The 22500-nt window shown below is 36.4% G+C and overlaps 1 protein-coding gene across 4 annotated transcripts in view; it reads right to left on the bottom strand.

The window, feature by feature from the left end:
• Positions 1-6624: 6624 nt before the first annotated feature.
• Positions 6625-22500, bottom strand: part of pax5 (paired box 5) — a 48812-nt gene continuing 32936 nt past the window's right edge. For all 4 annotated transcript variants that reach the window (XM_077204191.1, XM_077204170.1, XM_077204199.1 and 1 more), the window contains exons 8-11: positions 18709-18810; positions 11916-12002; positions 10862-10948; positions 6625-8996 (exon numbers count right to left, since the gene is read on the bottom strand). In XM_077204191.1, coding sequence (XP_077060306.1) covers positions 8914-8996; positions 10862-10948; positions 11916-12002; positions 18709-18810 — 359 coding nt within the window. In that variant the 3' untranslated portion in view covers positions 6625-8913. The remainder of the gene's footprint in view (positions 8997-10861; positions 10949-11915; positions 12003-18708; positions 18811-22500) is intronic.

The following is a 22500-nucleotide window of genomic DNA, read 5'->3' on the forward strand; positions in this document are numbered from 1 at the left end:
TTGCATCATGTGATTCACTGTAAATGAAAATTGGGTTGATGTCAAAACCCACCGTTGGCCTGACATCTGCTTTCAACACAGGACAGATGTTGAATTTTGGTTGAAAATTAAAATCAGGTTGATCTTAAAACCAAATGTCGTCATTTACACAGACTGTGATGATGCATTTCGACAGTTATTAACATTGTAAATCTAGCAGTTATATATATATATATATATATATATATATATATATATATATATATATATATATATATATATATATATATATATATTATATATTAATATTTTATTATTAATATTTTTTTTAATAATGTACATTTATAAAACCATACTTTGCAATATATTGCTTTGCCATTATATTTCAGAAAACTAATTAACGCTGCTGAGTGAGTGTTTCTAATATAACGGCTGAGGGAGTGATGGCTTATTTACTTTTCTGACTACCTTAATAAAGCGATCTGTATTTTTATCCTCTTTTTGAAAGTCATAGAAATTGTGGATTTTATCTTTTGCTATTGGATCAAATAGAACATTCAAAAAATTATATTTTTTTGTAGTTTGTTCCAACGCAGAGTTAATAAAAAAGTTAATTGTGATTTTATTTCTCCTAATTGTGCCTTTACATCACGCCTTTACATCGCGTAATTAATAGTATTGTGACTTTATTTCCTATAATTTCGTATTTATCTCTCTTAGAGGAATACCTGCAGTCTTCAAAACATCTTTTGTGTTCCACAGAAAAAGGAAAGTCATAGAGATTTGGAACGACATGAGGGAGAGTAAATGATGACAGAATTTACATTTTTGGGTGAACTATCTCTTCAAATGAGACTATATCTCACAATGTGACTTCATTTCTTATTTAAATTTTTTATTGTTTTTTTTTTTCTCTCTAAGGTAGAAATAGGCTTCCATAACTTCCATTGGGTTCAAGTTATACATTTTCATCAACACGTGCTCCCTGGGATTTAAACCCACAACCTTGGTGTTGCAAACATGCTACATGGCCTCAACATAAATCCTGTGTAATTCACTAGAAAACGTCCTTCTCTTACAATTGCAGAACATTTGAACAGACCTTTGATAACAACTAACTTCTTTGGGCATTTAAAAGTTTTAAATAAGAGCTAGTACTTCTCTAAACCTATTACTGTAGGGATTTCACTTTCCTGAAAAGGACTGTTCACCTCTTGGCCTCCCCTAAGGCCCACTCACGACCATCATGTGTGAATGTGAGAGAAAAAAGAAACTTCAGCCCTTAGTAATCAAGTTACTCAAGTTTCTTGTGTATGAGGGGAAGAGCACATGTTGGTCCTCGTGTAAGCGTGTGTACGTCGATGTGTGTGCCTGCAAGTGTCTTCACCTGCACATCAGCTTTATACTCCTGTCTTAATAAGACTCTTGCAATTACCTTACCAGCACCCTCCATTTCAACTCACACACACGCAGAAGTAGCTGCTCTGTGAGTGACGTTAATTTGCATGGCTTCTTGGCCCTCTAATGGCTATCTCTCCCACTTGCGCTCTTCTCTCAGAGCAAGAGCAAATAAAATAGACAGGAAAAATAAAAATGTCATGATTATTTATTTAATCAGGCTTGAAGAAGCCAGTCTAATGAAGAGAAAGAAAATTTGTCCAACACAGATGATTCATTTTAGTTTGTAGACTAAAATTCAGTTCTGAATTATATTTATCTTCATATTGGTGTATGCTCTCAATTATAGCTCCCTGTGTCTTATTAAGGCTAGTGTGCTGTGGATGTAATTAACAAATGTGGGTATAACATTCACATATGTTTTCCCCCTCCATATTTACTAAAGCATGCCGAGCACTTTAAATGCACATGTCATTTGTGTAACTGTGTATATATATAATATAATTATCAACTGCATATTGAAAAGTTTTGGATGGCCAAACGTCTTTCCAAAAGTCCTTGTCCAACATCACTTGGACTTTTCACTGTTTGTGTTTGGGCAAAGGACTGTCCGTTGGTGCATTTGGGTATCTTTCTGCATGTTACATCATTACACCAGTAGGTGGCAATGAGTGAGTGAGTCATTGAATAATTTAGTCAACCACTTCAGTATCACATTCATTCCTAATCATGCTGGTGGTCTGAATATTTTCTTATCATTTTTGTCCATCCATTGAAAGTCCATGCAACCCAAAATTTTCAAGCACTAAAAAGTACATAAAGACATAATAAAAGTTATAATATAGGCTTTTATTCACATATAAATACTGATCAATGCATATACATAGAGCACATCAAATATGTTAAACAAGCTCAATCGTGTATGCTTGAGGCACGAGAACAAATCTCTTGCATTCCAGCTTATAGGTTTACTGTACTTGATGTGCTCCGCTACATAAAGCGATAGTGTCTTTATGATCGAGTTTTGACCAAATTATGTTAATGTGATATTCACATTAATAAAATAGCTATTGAATGAATGTGCATAGCTCATTTGTGACCATTTTTAAAAATTTTAACTTGTTGAATCTCAAATGGAATTCATGCAACCTGATGGCGAGGCTAGCACACCAGGATTCCATGTTGTCATGCTGGTCTTTTCATCAGGGATGTTCAGCTGGTGGTACTATATTGCTTTGGTAATTATGCCCATTATATTTTAAGTAATCCCTGAGCAAATATCTGTAAGAAATCAGAAAAGGTGTATTGGTGTACTTAGTTTTGAGAATCAATTTGGGAGTTAGGTATAAGGTTTCGTGGGACACAACTGCACATTTAGCTAAGTAACTTCTGAATGCTTTAATGAGCTTTAGAAAGGACTGCTAGGAGAGAATGATCCACTATCCAGAATATCCAGAGTCACAAAAGTACACACATGAGGAACTCCTCTGCTTTGAAGTGCTCATTCATCATGTTATCTGGCTGAGACTCAAGCTCTGCAGAAATCACAATTTGCCACTGTGCTTCTAATCTGGGAATGCACCCAAGCACCGAAATGCCAACCTGGCAAACTAGGTATTCGGGCAGTGACTCAAAACTGTTACTGAATGTGTGTGAGAGACATGGTAACCTGGCACGCGACCAAATCCCAGCTGGTGCTTAGTGTGTATCCAGCTGGGCTGAAGCTGTTTTTCGTGTGTGTGTGGCGTGTTGTTGTTGTATTGCAGTTTGTGGTCCATTATCACCCCGTTAAGACCTCCTGTGGACCAGGCCACCAGCCAAAATTGAAGCACTGGTAAGCTCCATTCGCACAAAGTGGGGAGGTGGTTTTTACCGTTGTTGAAAAATTTTAATAGTTGCTAGTGCTTTTCTGTTTACCCATATATATTGTTTTAATTTCTGGTTAAAATTGTTAATTTCTATCATTAAGGAGATATGCTTGCATCCTTGAAAATAAACTCTGTATTAATGGCATTCTATTATTCGCAACTCATTGACTTTACCACAAACAACCCCAATTCCATATCTTATGTCTGATACATTTCAACTATGTCTGAACTAATACATACCTGTGGAAAGACCCATATCATGAAAGCCAAGCTTTTTGGATTAATACTAATACAAACTGTGAACTTAAAAAATTACTTTTATTCTGATGAACCAATAAAATTATGGCCAATATTTACAAATAATTACTTCTTAGTTTCACATTACAATATACGTAAATTGATAATTCACAAACAACATTCACTCATATGCACATACACAGAGTAGCCTATGACCCTGTATCAGGGATTAGGAGGAATGCCAGACAATTGAATAACCCTGAACAACAATAAAACAAACAAATAAAATCATAATAATAAAAATAATAATATAACAATATAATTCCATTAAAAAATCAATATCAAATCACATTTATTTCCAGTTTGTGGACAGACTTAATCAAATGAAGAAATAAGCTAAGTCATGAAGAACCAAAAAGATTGAAATCAAGTGGCATGATATCTTTGGCAAATTTTGTTCCGCAGTAAATACATTCAAATATTAAGACAACACACGACACGCAGAGAAAAACACCAAGAGTTTTTTACTACTAGAAAATTCAATAAAAAACATATACATTTCTTAAAGAAGTAGTTCATTCATTTACTCATTGCAAATATCTGTTGCCTTCATCTTTCTGTCATGTTGTTTATTTCATAATTTGACATTTTTTGCACCAGAGGATACTTTTAAACCGGGCATCTCTAACTTTGGTGGATGCTACAGATATGTTATTGGTCTGAATTTTTTTTCTTTCTTTTTCTTTTTCTTTTGAATTGAACTGATTGCTGTTATCAAATTCGTCAAAACGTTTCAAACTTTCTTAAAATCGTTTAACTTTACTTCAAAAACCGAGTAAAAAATACTTATGAACCCATTGGGAAAGATACTATTAGCAAGTAATTACAGAAGGAGCTTTCCGATTGTACACAGAAGGCCACAATAAGGTGATAACCAAGTCCTCTGTTTTGAAAAGTCTGCTTTTTTAATCGGGGAAACCTTTAATGTTGATCTGGACGTACCGCTTGTAGAATCAATTACCAAATATATTACAGTTTTAAGATTTTTAACCAATTTTTGTTTATTTCGGAAATAGCTTTTGACTCCTGAACTGAGGAAAATTGGGAGACGCTAACTAATTGAGGGCTTTTCCCACAAGGCAGGTTCACTGGATGAATGTGTATCATTCATGATGCTAAGCCTCTACTTTGGAAACATTTTCAATTTGGGGTCATATTTAGACAGTAAACTAACTTGTTTTAAGGTATATTTGAAAGCCTGTTTTATATTTAGCCACATTTTTGTGAATGAGAATGAGAGTGACTGAGAAAAATAAGACGAACATGCATGCCAATAATCTAAAACAAAGTTAATTTATGAATGCTATTTATAACTTAAATGCATGTGATTAAACTGAAATGTGCAATGGGAAACCTGTAATATAAGGCTAAAATAAATTAACTGCTAATATTGTAAGGTGCTTTTAAAACATTGATAAGTTGGGATATTTCCTTGCCACCAAAATTACAATTACAATATAATCTTCTTAGAGAAAATGGGGGATTTTTATAAAGGTGATCAACGGCTAACTTGTAGAATTTCTAATCCTGATGGCATTGGAGGAAGGGGTTAGGAAGATCTAATGAGATTAAAGGTGCCGGGAAGAGGAAACGGGAGTAAAATGGGGGTGGGGTGCAAATAAGAAATTGAAATAAGAGGGGATGAGAAAAGAGAAAGGAGTGTTCTTCGATTTTGCTGGTGCAGCAGGTTTTGATCATGTCGATGGAGAGGTGTGGCGTGTTCATGACCTTACGAAGGACAAAAGGACTGCATGTATGTATTTAATTTTGGATCTCTCTACTTTAAGCCAACAGAAATACACATAGCCACTACTTAAACAAAAATGGTCAGATAAATGGCACGGCAATCCCTTCATAATTAATCTAACTTTTATTCCCAGTGCTTAAAGGGATAGTTCACCCTCGCATCATTCTAAACCTGTATGCATATACATTTCAAAAGATATTTAGAAAAATTCATCAGTGTTTTTATTGTCCATACAATGAAAGTCAAAGTGGTCCAATGTTATTTTGGACTGACTTTCTGTATATTCACAAAAACACTTGGAATGACATGAGGGTGAGTAAATGATGACAGAAGTTTCATTTTTGTGTGAACTTTCACTTTAAGACAAAGGAATTCATGTTGCCATCAAGAGTCTCTTGTATACACTCCTAGAAAAAAAGGTTCAGTGGGGTTCTATATAGAACCTTAGGGTTCTTGACTCAATTTTAGAAAAAAAAGTTTTTATATAAAGTTATTATATATGTTAAAGTTTTTATATATGTCTTTAATGATTGCGTAATACTTTAATGTTTAACAGGTTATTTTTAAAAAAAAATCTAGTGATAAAGAATGTTAACAAGCTGTTTAATTCAAAATTAAAACTAATTCCGTAAAATGATCCCATAATGGGAACCCCTAAAAGGTTCTATTCATGATGCGCTTGATAGAACCCTTTAAAGTTCTATATAGAACCCTTTCTTCTAATAGTGTACCCTGTTATATAATCAGAAAATAAAACAGCTTTTGGGTCTCAGAATATGTGGATTTTGCTATTAGTTTACTAAAACCTTTTAGTCTCATTTAAACTGTTTTTAGTGTAAAATACTTATATTGTATTTAATGGATACTGATATCTTACTTGATGATAGAATATTTAATAGATTATATGAGTATCATCTTTCCCTCTAGTTTGTTTCCTGGCTTTTAATTAGTTTGTAAAATTGGCATGTAAAAAAAACGCTGTTAATAATTGTGGGCAGTGGCATCGGTTGATTGATTGGTTGGTCAAGCTCTGATCTCATTATGTCATGCAAACAGCTTCGCAATTTAGTGACGCGTGGTCATTCTGGATGACTCAGTACAAAAATAAAGGCACTGTCCTTGATTTCAGCTGGTGTACTTCAGGTTCATAATGCCTCAGACTAAAAGTTTAAAAGGTCAAAGTTCACCAGTAGTCATTAGTGGTGAACGGCATCAAGGGTTTCTTTAGAGTTGCATAACTTGCAACTTATGGTCTACAAACAAATCCTATTACTACTTTACAGTCCAGAGCAACAACATAAAAACTATCAACTTCTATATATATATATTCATAGGTTTGTCTTTTTTTTTTATTATTTCACATCAAAATTTTGGTGCTTGCGACTCACTACTACAACTACAGTGTTCTCCTTTTTCGAAAGCTACTTAGCAATGCACAGTGTATCGAGAGAAAAAAGGAAAACAAGGAAATCAAGAACTGGGAACACTCATCACAGACAATAGCTAAATAAAGCACACTTTTTGTCTTTGCTCGTCTACTAGAATCTAAAGTTAGATATCAATATATTAGTCAATAATGATATCAAAAGCTCTTGTCATTGTAAATGAAAGATGTACAGGATATCTCAGACAGACAAATAGGGAAGAATGTACAGCATTAATGTTGCTACATAGAGAGTTTGGTAAGGCCTCCACCTTGGTCTCATGCATTGTCTTGGCGCAGTATGGATGAAGGGAATATTCAAAAACAAATGCACTCATAGAGCATGAACAAAAAAGGTAAGTTCCGGATAACAGATTTGCCACTTTGTGCTTTTAAGAGTGTCTATTTGCACTACTAAAGTGTATCTTTGGGGAGGCTAAGGAGACGTTTTGAATGGACAGACAGTATGACATCACTTCCTGTTAGGGACATTAGCATCGCTAACGGTGTTCCCCTTCTAAAATGTAGCGACTTTACAAAAGTTTGTCAGCGCTTCAATACCAGCAAGCTCTGTTAATTGCAACTGATTTGCATTTGGAATGAAACATCAGGGGTTTGAAAAGAGAACCAGCTACGTATTCCATGGCAACATCTTTAGCTAGCAGTAGCATTTGTCTGCAGTAAACTTTTACACACAATTATATATATTACTCTCCATCATAAATAGCTATAAATCTTACTAATGTACAGCTGAATAAGGGTATTCTGTACATACGTAAATAGTATTTATCTACACTGAGGAAGGAGGGGAGTCTTTAAAATACAGTGCTCTCATTCATGACAACAGTGCTTTAATACTGCTATTTTCCAACTTAATGACTGAAATCACAAAACAGTCCCATTTATATGCGTCGCATCGCACTAATGCTTAACTTCCATCTTATTCAAGAAGTCCATTATGCTTGAATGGTATCTAGATTAGAACTTAGGGCTCAAATATTGTGCTTACGCATCAGGGCTAATTTCAGAATCTTTCAATAATATCTCTCCTAACTCTACTGTAATTACCCTCCTATTTCAAATGGAAGCATCCTATGATCAATGGTGAAATAGGTCTGTCCTTCACGCTGGCTAATTTTAAAGTAAATAATGCCAATATTCCGACCTGAGTTATCTGTCCAACTCTATTGAATCTCCGTTCACTTGATACTTTAGGTTCTCTCCAAAACAATTCGTGGTTTTAGCGGACTAGTAAAACCGTCTAGTCAAGTTTAGTAAGACCGATTATAATGCCACATTCACACAGTTGATGAAATGACTTAAAAATTAACTCAAATCACGTAGGTCATCTCAAGCTGCCACTAGTAGATTGTCTGGTACCAACTCCCAACACCTGATCATCTCTATAAAAACAGACTGCATAGAGATGCAAAGACGATAGGACAAGCAAGGCTTTAATGACAGAAGATAAATTAAAAGCAATAACAGATTTAGGGTACTACGTTTACACGACAACAATGTACTAAAAACGGAAACGTTTTTCCTTTGCGTTTTTCGCATACAGGCAACAATCTTGTCAAAACAATCCCCGTTCACACGGATCCGCGAAAATTACTAAAAAGCTGTATTATGCAGGCCAGTAGTTGGCGATGTCACTTTAAGAAACACTACGCACCTATAATCTGAACATGTAATATGCATGCGCATGACGTCACCATTTTCACAAATTCACGTTTTTGTAATTTACATGGAGACGATAACGGTATCGTTTTCAAAAGCTTAAGTTTCCAGGCCCTCAGAATGCTGTTGCTGTGTAAATGAATGGTCAAAACGCATAAAAAGTATTCCGTTTTTAGTTGAAAACAGTGTCATGTAAACAGCCCCTTAGTGTGAGGTGAGACCACAGGAATACAGGTGAATGGGTGTATACTTTCCACTAATGGACAGAAATTAGACACATCAGCTGATGCTACTGATTGGACCATTGATTGTAATTGGCAGGAAAACATTGTCACCTCTTCTTTCTTTCTTTCTTTCTTTTTTTCTTTCTCCATTCTCCTTCCTGCATCTCCTCCACTTCTTTTCTTCCATATGTAGGCAGTCTCATGTAGGCGTTATCAATCCATTCTCACTCCTCTTTTTTTGTTTTTGTTTCTCCCACTCCTTCACCATTCCTCTTCTCTTCTCCTCTGCTCGGCTGGTCAGTGACGGTCATAGGCAGTGGCAGTTGCTGTAGCTGCCGTTCCTGGTCCTCGTGTGGCTGCGCTATAGTAGTACGGAGATCCTACAAGGGATTTGAAAAAAGCTGTCAGTCATCTGATATACAAATGCCCCCCATCTAATAATTACATTTAATCCAGGTTTAGCCACTCTGTTTATATTATCAAATTAAACCTCACTTTAAATATTTCTGTACACTACTTAAAGTTCAAAAGTTTGGGGTAGGTAAGATTTATTAATGTTTTTGAAAGTATCTTATGCTCAGTAAAGCTGCATTTGTTTGATGAAAAATGCAGTAGAAACCACAATATTGTGGAATATTGTTACAATTCAAAATAGCTGTTTTCAATTTTAATTTATTTTAAAATGTAATGTATTCCCATGATGGCAAAGCTGAAGCAGCTATTACTCCAGTTTTCAGTGTCACACGATCATTGTAATATGCTGATTCTTTACCCTAGGAATATTTCTAATTATTGTTATTGATGAAAACAGTTGTTCTGCATATTAATTTTTGGAAACTGATAACTTTTTCCAGGATTCTTTGATGAATAGAAAGAACAACATTTATTTGAAATATAAATAAGCTTTTGTAGCATTATACACATCTTTACTTTAACGTTTGATCAATTTAAAGCATCTGTGATGAATAAATAATAATAATAAAACACATACTGGCCCCAATTTTTTGAACCATTGTAACATGAGTCATGTTAAATTTATTATTTTCAACCATTTTAACAAAATTTTGTGGGGCTGAATTTGTTTTTAACCATGCACTCCTGTTAAAATGATCTGAAATCAACAGCAGTTAAAGATTACATTAAAATAAATGCTAAATAAGAAGCAATGCATTCAATACAAAGAATAAATATGATTGCTGGATGATGGATTTACAGCCCAGGATACTTTTGATTTACCTCCACAATCATGTCACCCTTCCACTTATTTGAAATGACACCATCATCATCAGCTCAGTTCCTGCTGGGAAAAGACCATTTCTGCTCTATAAGACGCATGATCCTTCTTGATCAGTCTGTGTTGGCATTAAGTGCTGATGGACCCCTTAGACCCAGAAATGTCTTTAGTATCATATTTAGTTTTAGCAGGAATTATTTTTCTTTATCCCACACAGAGACAGTGGGCATGAGTGAAGGGTATAACAGAGTGCAGGGACATAATAAATTTGCTTAGTCTTTATTGCCGGAGGTAAAGAGTTTGAATTTGGGAGAAATATGTTGGGAGAAATATGGCGGATGTGTGTGTTTGTTTTCCCTGGAAATGAAGATTATATGAGTGTGATGAAGTAGCTTTTGTGTTGTGGTAAACCCGAGTTTGAAAGCATGAGGTATATCACAATGTCCTAAGATACTATAGGGATATATTTCAAATATATTTTAAACTATATTCACAATTATTTTGCTGACAACAATATTATGCAACATTGTGATTATTGCAATGATTTACAGTACTTTTTTTGTGCCCAGTAAGTAGTTTCACAATTCTTCCTTGTGTCACTACTAAGATGAGAGCATTAAAACAGAGATTTCAATAAAACAATATATCCCAGCCCTAATAGACACTAAACTTTGCCTTGGAGCACTTCACACAAACACTGTCGAACTTCTGTCAAATCAGGGTCTCTTTCTTGACACACAAAGCAAAAAATCATGAAATCTCCAAGGAACCCCTTGTCCATTGGGAATGTTAAGGTCAGCTCTGTGGCTCTCTCTTACACACATATTACTGTTTTTAAGCCTATGCTCCTTCACCTTGCTCCTGACAGATGTGTCAGTCTGAGGTTTTGCTGATCGGGGAAGGTTCTTCTAAAACACTTATGTGCACCATACATACAAAAACACATGGCATGCTAACCCAGCAATGTTTTAAACATCACATCCCCCTCTGATGGCATGGATGTTTTGGTACCTGTGGGTTGTGGGGTTTGGCCGGAGAATAGACCCGATGAAGCTGCTCTCTCCGAGCCCAGTAAAGAACCGTACTCCTGCTGGAACACTGAGAAGGAAGCGCACACACATACAACAATAAGTTTATAGTTCACAGAAAATGCAGTTACTTTAGAAAGTGACTATAAATGTCTCCTTTATAACGCACTCTTAAACCAATGCATTTTATTTTCCACTTAAAAGAATAGTTCACCCAAAAATGAAAATTATGTACACCACATGTCCATCCAAACTGGTATTTTGTTATTTATAGAATCTTTTTCATATACAGTGACTGGGTAATGCTGATTTGGTGCACAAGAAAAATCTCTTATTATCAATGTTGCAAACAGTTGCGCTACTTTTTTGAGAAAACTGATATATGTATATATATATATATATATATATATATATATATATATATATATATATATATATATATATATATATATATTTGTAACATTATACATGTCTTTACGGTCATTTTTTTGCATCCTTGCTGAAAACAATATAATAAAAACAAAACTAGGCCTAAACTTTTTTTTCAAAAAAAGAATTAAAAAATCATACTGACCACAACATTTTGAATGGTAGTGTATAAGTTATACATAACCTTTCTGTGTGGAACAGACTGAAATTTTCCGATAATCTTCCCTTTCACTGAAATGGAATTCATGGCGGCAGTTCAAATATGCAGAATAGAGGATGAATTTGCATATTAGGGCAAATTGTTTTAATTGCATTAAACGTTTAACTGTGAGATATAAAGTAGGAAATGTTACATATAAAGTCTCTTGTGATATATAAAGTTGCAATTACGAGAAAGTCGTAATTTGAAATATAAAGTTATATTGGTAGATATAGTCGCAATTACCTTTTCATTTATTTTCTTATTCTGAGGCAGAAACCGGCTTCCATATGATGGTGAGTAAATAATGACAGAATTTTAATTTTGGGTGAATTATTCCTTTAAAGCACATTATTACAAAAGCATGGGCTGAGACAATCCAGACGGTTGTGCTTTCAGCAGCTTTTACCTAGTAGACTGGGGTTTGCAAATCTCCAAGAATCATTGTATGTTGAATACTGCGGATGGGAGTATGGACTGCCAGAGAAATCTCCACCTGAAATTTAAGAAAAGACAATAAAAATATTAGATATGCATGTAAAATTGTTCAGTCTGCAGGTTGATTTTACATCCTATACAGCGTATGTAGTGTGTAGGAGCCTAAAAGTTCCAATTGGCTAGGTGAACGTGTCGATTTGTGACAGTTTTTCTCCTCCATTGCTTCAGTGTAGTTTTCCCTTTATCTCCATGTCTCTTTCTCTCCATCTTTTCCCATCTCTCTCGTTCTCCCTTTCCCTGGGGAACACTTTCCCTTTGCTGGCTGTCACAAAATCAGAGGCCCCAACTCTCTCGCTCTCTCTTTCCCTCCATCTCTCGCTCTGTCGGTTCTGCCTGGCTGGTTTTGTGCCCCCCTCCCCTGTGTGTCAGCCCCCCTGCTGAAAGAGAGGAAGCAACAGAACGAAAGAGAAAGAGAGGAGAGATAAGCGATACACTCTGAGAGAAAGTGGAGGAAGAGGATCCAGCAGATATGGGGAGAGAGGAAAAGGCACTACTAATCCATTTTTCACAAAAAATGGCAGTGAAATATATAAATCTATCATATCTGAGAGCTGTAAATAAGCATTTAAGGCATTCATGCTCAGTTTTTTTTTAGCTTGGGAGTTTTACCAATAATTGTTATCTTTCTTTGTTTCAGATTATTTCATTTTAATCAATGAACTCAAAATAACTGAGCAAATACAAGCTGTGCAAAATGCTAACTGGGGTTTTAAGCAAGCTAACAAGACACTCTTAAAAATAAAAGGCACTTATGGTTCCATGAAGAACCTTTAACATACATGGGAAGTTTTCAATGTAAAAAAGGTTCTTGCTGGAAAAAAAGGTTCTTTAGGTTATGAAATGTTCTTCTAACTAAGAAAAATCTTTATTTTTTAGATTGTATAAAGTCACAATTACAAGAAAAGGTAGAAACAGGTAGAAATTAGCTTCCATTTGATGGAGAGTAAATAATGAGATTTTCATTTTGTTAATTATACATTTCAATTGAGAGAGCAAGTTTTCATAATTTCTATTTATTACAACTAACCACAACTAAAGTGAACATTAATTTAAAAACTTTTTATTTAAAGCAACATCACAATTTGTATTGTTTCTGTAGAGTAGAATAGCTAGTTAGTTAGCTAAATCTCATCTAATTTAAGAGACTAAGATTATAAATGAGGAAATAAATGAGGGCTTGGTAAGATTATTTATAGATAAATACTTTTATTCAGCATTGACGAATTAACCTGATCAAAAGTGAAGGTAAATACGTACAGTATATACAGTTTCCACAAAAATATTTTGTGGAAACCGCTGTTTGCCTCATTGATAATAAGAAATGTTTCTTGAGCGCCAAATCAGCATACAGTATTAGAATGATTTCTGTAAATGAATATAAAAAAGTTCACGTATACTGTGTATATTATATAAAAGAATAGGGATACGTGAACATGAAATTATTTATGAGAATGTTGCCTTCAAAGTAATTAAAATGTGACATCATAAAGACAGAAAAAAACACAATAGTTGAAGGTAAATGAAATGGGATTATCTAAAGTGCATGTCTGGAGCTTTGTTCCTACTCTTAACCTTCAGCATGCTCTTAGATGGGATCGTTGGCATGGTTACCTCTCCTCTGTCAACTCTGCGCCACAGCGTCTAAACCGTGTGTCAGGTTGTTTAGGGAAGATGCTCGTGAAAGCGAGGGGGATGACTTATGGACGAAGAAGAAAATAGGGATGGGGTCTTCCCCAGCGAGAGAGATGGGTTGCAAGGTCATAAATGCTTGTCAGAAGTGGGGGAAACATGGGGGATTCAGTCGGAGGGAAATACGAGACAAGGTTAGGAATCTTGCTCTGAAGAGAGGGGACCCGACAAGACCCTACGAGTCACTGTGGCAACCAGGGAGAGCATCGACAGAGACACCCGTGTGACAGACTGGAGACACGACAAGAGACATGTTGTTGTTTTGGCTTGGGTTTGTTTTGTTGTGTTTAGGGAGTTGATACAAGGGTTGGTGAACAATCCTTCATCGTAGACCTTTTGTTTTTTTATACCAGTCTATTTGTCTTTTTGCACAAGGGATTTTCCACTATATCACTTGTTACCTTGCACTTGATATTGAAGCTAAACAATCACCATTTGTTACCAACACTTTGATGAGACATTGAGAGAGAATTAATTACTGAGTAGCTTTATTAGAACTGAAATCCCTCCTTGCAATTTTTTTCCACATCACAGTTAGCTTGGTAAGCCACATTTGGGAAGAGAACAGTATTGATTAGATTTATCATTCTTTTACATATTACACAAAGAAAAGTTTTCATTCATGTGCCTGTGTTTCTTTTTTTTCCTTTCAGTTTAGTCTTGTTAATTCCATAGTTTGTTTCATTGGTTGCTAATTACTGTAGTTACAAGTCTCATTTAGTTGCCTTGTGTATATACTCCCCATTTTGTTCAGTTCTTTGTCGGTCATCGGTTTAGGCCAGGTCTACATTAATCCGGATACATTTGAAAACAGCGTTTTTGTTTCAAAATGCTCTCTGTCCGCACTAGAGTTTTCACACATTTTATAAAAATTTCTCATCCACACTGAAACAAAAATTCACCTTGCTGCACATGAGTAAAACCTCATAAAAGCTCACTGAGATGATACAGATGGAACAGACTTAATAAACTTATCGTGTTATTCTTCTGGCAGGACTCTTTTTCAAAAAGACAAAAAACGCAATCTCAGTGTGGTCAGAAGGTTTTTTGCGTTTTTTTCCCAACGAAAACATAGTGTGGACAAGGCCTTAGTATATTGTATGTGTCTTTAAGTCTTTACTCTCCTGAGATTCTCCAGTGTGTTCTGTTAGCCTAACAAAGATTGTTTGTTAATTTACCCGAGTCATTCGTGTTGGATTGCCACACAGCTGTGACAGAATGACCGACCCTCAAAACGAGTATTATACCGTAATACGGATTGCACATTGCAAAACGGTCATTCTTTGGAGGAGTTTGCAGAGGAGATCCTGGATTTGTACCATGAGGCACGGTGGGATGATGAGGCTCTTAAGTTCATAATTTTGAGTGGGTTTGATGACGTGGGTGTGTGGATCCTCCTTCACAGTGTAAGTTGTTGAAGACACCATCAACTTAGACTCCCCAGAGCCTGTACCATCGCCAGCAGCCATCTCCCTTCCTGCTCCAGATAGGAAGCCTCATCTTCCCAGCCCGGAGAGCCTTGGAACTCAAGGACGATCTTCTACCACGGACCCAGCGACAATGCCTGAATCCGCCACGGAACTGGAGCCCAAGCCAGTGCTCGCCATGGACCATGAGCTTGAGCCACCTACATCCATGGAGCCAGTCAGCCATCTCATTTATTCCAAAGCCAGAGCTGGATACAATGTCCATCTCGAGGCTGGAGCCCATCGACAGATCAACCCCAGAGTTGGCGGTATTGAGAGAATCCACACCTGAGCCAGTGGAGGAGCACTGACTCATTGATTTTGATACAGAGCCAGCTCCCACCCTTATTCCCACCCCTGAACTTGCAATCCTCAGTCTGCTCCAAATAAACTGTTTGATGACCCGGTCCCACCCTGTAATCTGACTCCTTTCAGCTCTCCGGCTCCGCCTCGGGCCTCTTTACCACTAGCACGGCTCTGTGAGGTGGGTCCCAGGTCTCCACCTCGGCCCGTCCGCACTTCGGGCTATGTTCTCACTCATCTCCGCCGTCGTCCGCAGTGTACAGTAGCGAGTTTACATCATTTGTAAAGATGGAAGTTATCTTAAAGATAGGGATCCACAGATGCATTGGGCAGTCATGGCCTAATGGTAACAGAGTTGGACTGGTGACCCAAAGGTTGCTGGTTCGATTCCAGTACCGGCAGGAATATGTCTGAGGTGTCCTTGAGCAAGGCACCTAACCCCCAATCGCTCCCCGGGCGCCACTCAAGGCTGCCCGCTGCTCCGGGTGTGTGTATCCACGTTTGCAGTGTGTGTGTGTGTTCACTACTCACTACTCTGCTCCTAATGTGTGTGCACTTACTTGGATGGGTTAAATGCAGAGGTCAAATTCCAAGTATGGGTTACCATACTTGGCCATCACGTGTCACTTTCACTTTCACTTTTTTTTTATGCATTCTAGCTAATATGATAAGGCAATATTATTTTTTACTACTTTTCTTTTAAAAAATAAAACTCTTAAACAAATTAAACCGCTTATGTTAGTATGTAAGTTAATTTAGATACCAATAACATTTATAGAGGAACATTACTAAAGGTTGCAGAACTTTTAGCAAGAAATGATCATCTATCATCTGTTTTTATGCAAACGATATAATATGTAAGCATATGCATATGTAAAATAACGCAATCATCAACGTAAAACGGCATATAAATCAAAACGACCCAGGACACGCTATAGGACTGTGCAAGCTTTGGGGGTGTTGATGAACTCGATTTACTTGATCTACATTGTTCTGAATCCCATCCAGACGTAACCTTTGACAAAACGATTTTCTTGTTTTTTTTTTTGCTCAACATTTTTTTTATTGAACTTACCCACATTCAAGAGTTGATAAAAAAGTAAGGCAAGAAGCTAGAATAAAACCGTTTTTGTTTAAAAGCAGAGGGTAGGTTCTTTCTTTTGATTTTGCATATTCAGATATTCATACAACAAAATATTTTGGGGGCCATGAAACTTTTGTGAAAATGCCGGTGGTGGCTGGCAACTTTTCTTTTTTAAACGCTGGTGGCGAAATAATTAATAGGTTAAATTTAGCTATAAAACAATGTCCCTTTAAGATGATAAAATCATGATAAGATCAATTAGCAGCCAATACTGCAACTTTACTGCAATACTGCATCTGTCGGTGCATACGTTTCATTTCAGGAAAGTAGCCATTATAAAATTGATTGTCATTCCTAATGAGTCGTAAATTGCTGTCATTTATTTCGTACTTCAGAATGTAATGGTTATTTTTCTGAAATGAGGCAGCCTCAATGACGCATGCAACTAAAAATTGTGACCTCCAGAGGGTGCAGCCTTACAACAGGAGACACAACAACTGAAATACTGCAGGGTGTTAAGCAATTTCGACAACAATTCTCCTACTTTTTTTCAAGTCTCTAGTACTATTCAGCAATGACTAAATGATATATATAACACATCAATCCAAAAATATGATAAAACTGTTAAATGTGTTCCAATGACAACACAAAAAAGCAGGTAGCCCTTAACCATTAAAAAACAACAACAAAAAAGATCATTTTAATAAGAAATAGACAAGTATTTTTCAGTTCATTTCAAATTATGTCGGATGACAAAAACATTAGTTCAAGTTAGTATTATATAAAGCCACATGCATCTATGTGAACAGTATTCCAAGCCGTTTGTGAATATGAATATCCTATAGGGAGAAAATCCGTGTGTATTTCTGTGATTCTGAAGTGGCCTGTGGATTAAAATAAAAATAGCTAAAAGAAAGGAGGCCGAGGGAGTCTCCAGGAGAATGAATGAATTAGTCAAGGGTCAGCGATGATTCTCATTAAAAACAAATTACTGATGTTGAGAAGGGACAGCTGTGTGACTGGGGTCTAATAGTCCAGCCACTCCTGCTGAAGACTCAAAGCCAGTCCACCCGCCCCACACTCTGCCAACCACCCAACAACCCCCCCACCCTTCTCCATCCCACAACCCCCTGGGAGTGCTGTCAACCTGGCAGATGGGGGGAGACAGGAAGTGGCAAAGACAAGACCCCCTCCCACTGGGACCTCAACTGAAATAAAGCAGAGGTGAAAAGGGAGTATTGCGAGAGTGACTACAGCAGGAAGAGCGAGAGAGGGTGAGAGAGAAAGAATGTATGAAAATTAGCCTATCTATTAGTTTTGTCATCAATCCCTTCTTCGGCAATATGCTTAAAGAACTCAATTCACTACGATGGGAAAAACTTCTCTGTCTGTACACTACAATCAGAAGTTTGGAATAATTAAGATTTGTTAATGTTGTTAAGAGTCTCTTATGCTTTCCAAGGCTACATTTATTTGATCAAAATACCATAAAAAAGTATTATTGTGAAATATTATTACAATTTAAAAAAAAAATGTTTTCTATTTGAAAATATTTTAAAATGCATCATTACTTCAGTCTTCAGTGTCAGATGATCCTTAAGAAATCATTCTAATATGCTGATTTGGTGCTCACAAAACATTTATTATTATTATCAATAACTAACAGTTCAATAATTAACAAACTTGAGTTTATGTTGCATAATATTTTTTGTGGAAATCGTGATTTGCACTTCCATTCAAAAGTTTGCGGTAAGTAAAATGAATATTTTATTCCGCAAGGATGCTTTAAATTTCAATTTAAAAAAATGAATATAAATTCTGTTCTTTTGAATTCTCTGTCATCAAAAAAATCCTAAAAAAAAATGTATCATGATTTCCACAAATAACTATTAAACTGTTTTCAACATCGACCATTTTCGTCATGATTAATAACTGGGTGCCGATAATTTCTGAGCACCAAATAAGCATTCATTTCTGAAGGATCATGTGACTCTGAAGACTAGAGTAATGATGCTGAAAATTCAGCTTTGCCATCACAGGAATAACTTGCATTTTAAAATATATTAAAATAGAAACTTATTTAAAATTGTAATAATATTTCACAATACTGTTTTAAACAAATAGCAAGTAGTTTGTGCGGTTAAAAATTGGTTGAGACTCACCAGGTACCATCCCTGTGAGGGAGGGTGTGGAGTAACTACCCTGTCCAGTTGGAGGAACATGAGGAGGGTAACCAGGGAGCGTGGTGCTGGCCAGGTCACGACCTGTAAAGATAGAAAAAAGAGCATTTCTAGCATGATTAGCATCAACTCCATAGGGAAGAGTTTATTGATCTAACTTGTCAGTCAGTCATTCCAATCACCGCAACCATTTATGAAGCAATTTCTCCTATAATTGTTCAGTTAACTAGTCTTTAACCTTTTTATCCACTTGTTAGTTGTGAAGCAAAATAATACGTTTTCCGGGTCCAAGCCTCTACTTTCAAGTGAAAATACTATATCAACAGACATTTATTAGCACTATTCATTTCAGTATTCACTCACTTTCTTCAGATTCTGATAAACTTCCTACAGCGAGTTTCTATGTGGAATCAAGATAAAATAAATTTTGTTTTTTTTTAATATAAATAAATACATAAAACATTTGAAAACATCAAAGGTCTGTCTTCACGAAACGAAGGTATTCTTGGTTTGATTCTAGTGTTACCACTCAGCATGGCTGGTAATCAGACCAACAGTATGAGTATGATGCTTTTATGCAACAGTGCAAACAGTTCCACAAATGAAAAATTTCCAAATGAAACCTAAACCGAATTTACAGTTGTTAGTCTCTGACACAGTAATGATGAATCTGGGTTTTTGAACGAATCTGTTGGATAAGTTATATTTAATGGCTCACTCATAAAGACAGTGCACTTTTCGCCACAAATTGGCATATTAATATAACCTGCAGAACACTTAGGTTGGACTGTACATCAGCACTCTTTGGAGCATTTTTATAATTGTGCATAAATTTACGACCAAAAAGTTTCAATTAAAGACTGGTGTAATTTAAAAGCTGATATAGAAAGCGTTCACATTTCAAAGCGAATGAGACTTGAATCTATGCTGTAGCTTATTAAATCTGATAAGTGACATCTCATGAGCTTGGTAAACTAGCGACATCCTGTATAACCATCCCGATTAATACAGCCATCTTACTTTTTTGTCAGATCACAAATCTGCCTTTGCCCCAGTAATAGGGTCTCTGGTATAATTATGCACTGATGTATGACAGGGTCTGGTTGTCTCTCCTGTTAGTGTAAAAAAATACATGTCCCATGTCACCCTCAGACCTGAGAGGAACTAAAGAGAGAATCACGTCAGTGAAATTGAAAGGTAAAAAATGAAGCTCTTTATTCACAGGTAACTGACTCACATGTGGCAACAGTCAAAACCCTATATAGACTACTGATTAAGAGTTAATTAAAAAACAAACAAGGATGTATTATTGAAAATATTAACAAGAGATTTAACTTGTCCATTTCACAATGATCACTGGGCAGTTTCTAAATTTAATTCTCTCTCTCTCTCTCTCTCTCTCTCTCTCTCTCTCTCTATCTCTCTCTGTGTTGTATGGATGTATAACTGTATTAGGCTACATGACATGGCTGTCAGAGTGAATCATCTCTCAGTCTGCACATGCTGCTGATCTGTAGACTGCAGCCCATTCATCATAATAAACACCATCACCTTCAGTTCATCCATCCTCTTCAACACAGCCACTATTTAAGCCGCTGTAGGGCCTGTGAGGTGGAGGGAGGCGAGAACGGAGTCAGAGGAGGGAAACTGAATACTTTATCAGAGCTTAAAAAACATGATAGAGAAGATGAGGAATAAGAGAGATTGAGGCAAGGTGGAGAATAACTCAGGTATGGAGGAAAAGGAGCATTAAGATGGGAAGAGGTGAAAAGTGTGGACAGGGAAATACCCATCAGTTTTTGCGCTGCATGAGTGTATGTCCTTCTGATAAAATAAACTCATTGTTCAGTTACTGTTTCTATTTTTGCTGGTATAAAGCGAATGAAATGTGAGTGTTGAAAATGCCATTATCACAGTTCATATAACAGTCAAGAAAACTAACATTTTTAAAATATATTAAAAAGACAACAGTTAGTTCCGGTCCTTGAATCTGATTGCTCAAGCAGAGTTCCAACAGCACTGAAATAACAGTTTTTCTGCATGTTATACCTCTTCTGCTGGTTACATCATTACTTCGGTAGGTGGCTGCAAGTGACCGTCTTTATGAGTGGGTCTACTAATTGTTCAAAAGCGCAAATTAGTTCAGGAATGACACAAGGGAACTGTCTTTATGAATAAGTCATTGAATCATTCACTCAACAGGGGCTGGATTCACAAAACATTCTTAAAATACTTCTTAACAACCATTTTCCTCATATTTTCTAACTTAAGAATAGTTATAAAAGAATATTTTGTTTTCTCAAATAACATTTCTTTTTCTGAAAGAATACTATTTAATTGTCTTATTCTGATAGGTTTATAATTACTTGTTTGTCTCGTAATGTGGATTTAGCCTAAATCACTGATTTGTAATTGTATTATACTTTATTTTATCACCCTGTTGCTACTGCGCTATGTACAGCACTTTGGTCAGTGCGAGCTGTTTTAAATGTGCTATAGAAATAAACCTTACTTACTTACTAACTGTTTAATACAAATATTTTTTCCTCCTGCTGTACCGAAAACATAACGAGCATCAAAAATGTAAAAGTTTCTAACATTTAAAATGTATATGTGTCCACTTGCCCCAGTGAAAATGTATCTTGCCCAGACCTTACACAGTTACAGAGAGTCTCACTCTCTCTCTGTTCTGCTGGTTGCCATGTTAGGGAGTTGTCCATGTTAGGTGACAGGAAGACATTAGTGAAGACTGGATACTAATCCACGCTGGGTCAGTGGACAGGGCAACAGCGAGGGACAGAGAGAGAGATGGACTCTACAGAGGTAGAACAGACAAGGCCTCGTCCTCTGAGAGACATTGTCAGAAGAGAGAAGAATGAAAGAGGGTAGACAGGAAAAAAATGTACTTGTCCAAAAGAGATCAAATCTGGGTCTGGTGGGTAGTTCACATGCTGTGACACATTGAGCAGTGGTGCTAATGTGGTCAATGCAAGTTTGAGTCTGGCTTGTCACCCAGAAAAAAACAACAACCATTCATTCAAAATTGTATTTGCATGACTATATCATTTGTAAATTGATTTAAAAATGATAGTCATCATAAATGTAAAGTATCATTTCATTTGTGATCTGCCAATAGGGGGCGCCATTATGCAAACATGAGGAACTCAATCCAGTCTTTTCACATGGTCCATAATGAAACGAGCTCTGCTTGTAATCCATTCTGGCTCTCTGTCCTTCTACACACACGCTCATACACACACACCGTGTAGATGTACAGGTTTCGCTCTACCTTGTCAGATGGTGCACAAATCCCAATTCCATGATTCCCTCGTTAGGGCTCCTGTCCAAGCAGCTCTTAATTAGCGCTCCCCTAACTCCCAAATGGAGTGAGCGAGTAAGAGAGAGGAGGAGACATGTATATAGTAATTACAGGTCTCCATCCACTCCCTCTGTCCCTTAGGAAATAGAGTCTGAATCTGAATCACTGAGCACTGTTTAACAGGTCTGATAACACTCTCATCTCAGCCCTGGGCTGCCCACAGCAAGCTGAACCACAATCAGGTGGTTCTACTGCATGTTTAACACAGCTATTATAACAGGAAAGCCTTGCGGATCTCAGATCAGCACTTCAGCTGTTAGCAGACTGGAAGGAATGTAGTACATATCTGGCTTTTATTTATTTCCCAGAGATTGATTTTTATTTAACTTTTCTTTTTACTATAAAAAAGGTTGCATTAACACTACTTTAGAAATGCCGTACCACATCTTTGACAT

The sequence above is a fragment of the Siphateles boraxobius genome, unplaced genomic scaffold, assembly GCF_051911475.1.
Source record: "Siphateles boraxobius isolate OS27281-9 unplaced genomic scaffold, OSU_SipBor_1 119, whole genome shotgun sequence".
In the NCBI taxonomy this organism is placed as follows: Eukaryota; Metazoa; Chordata; class Actinopteri; order Cypriniformes; family Leuciscidae; genus Siphateles; species Siphateles boraxobius.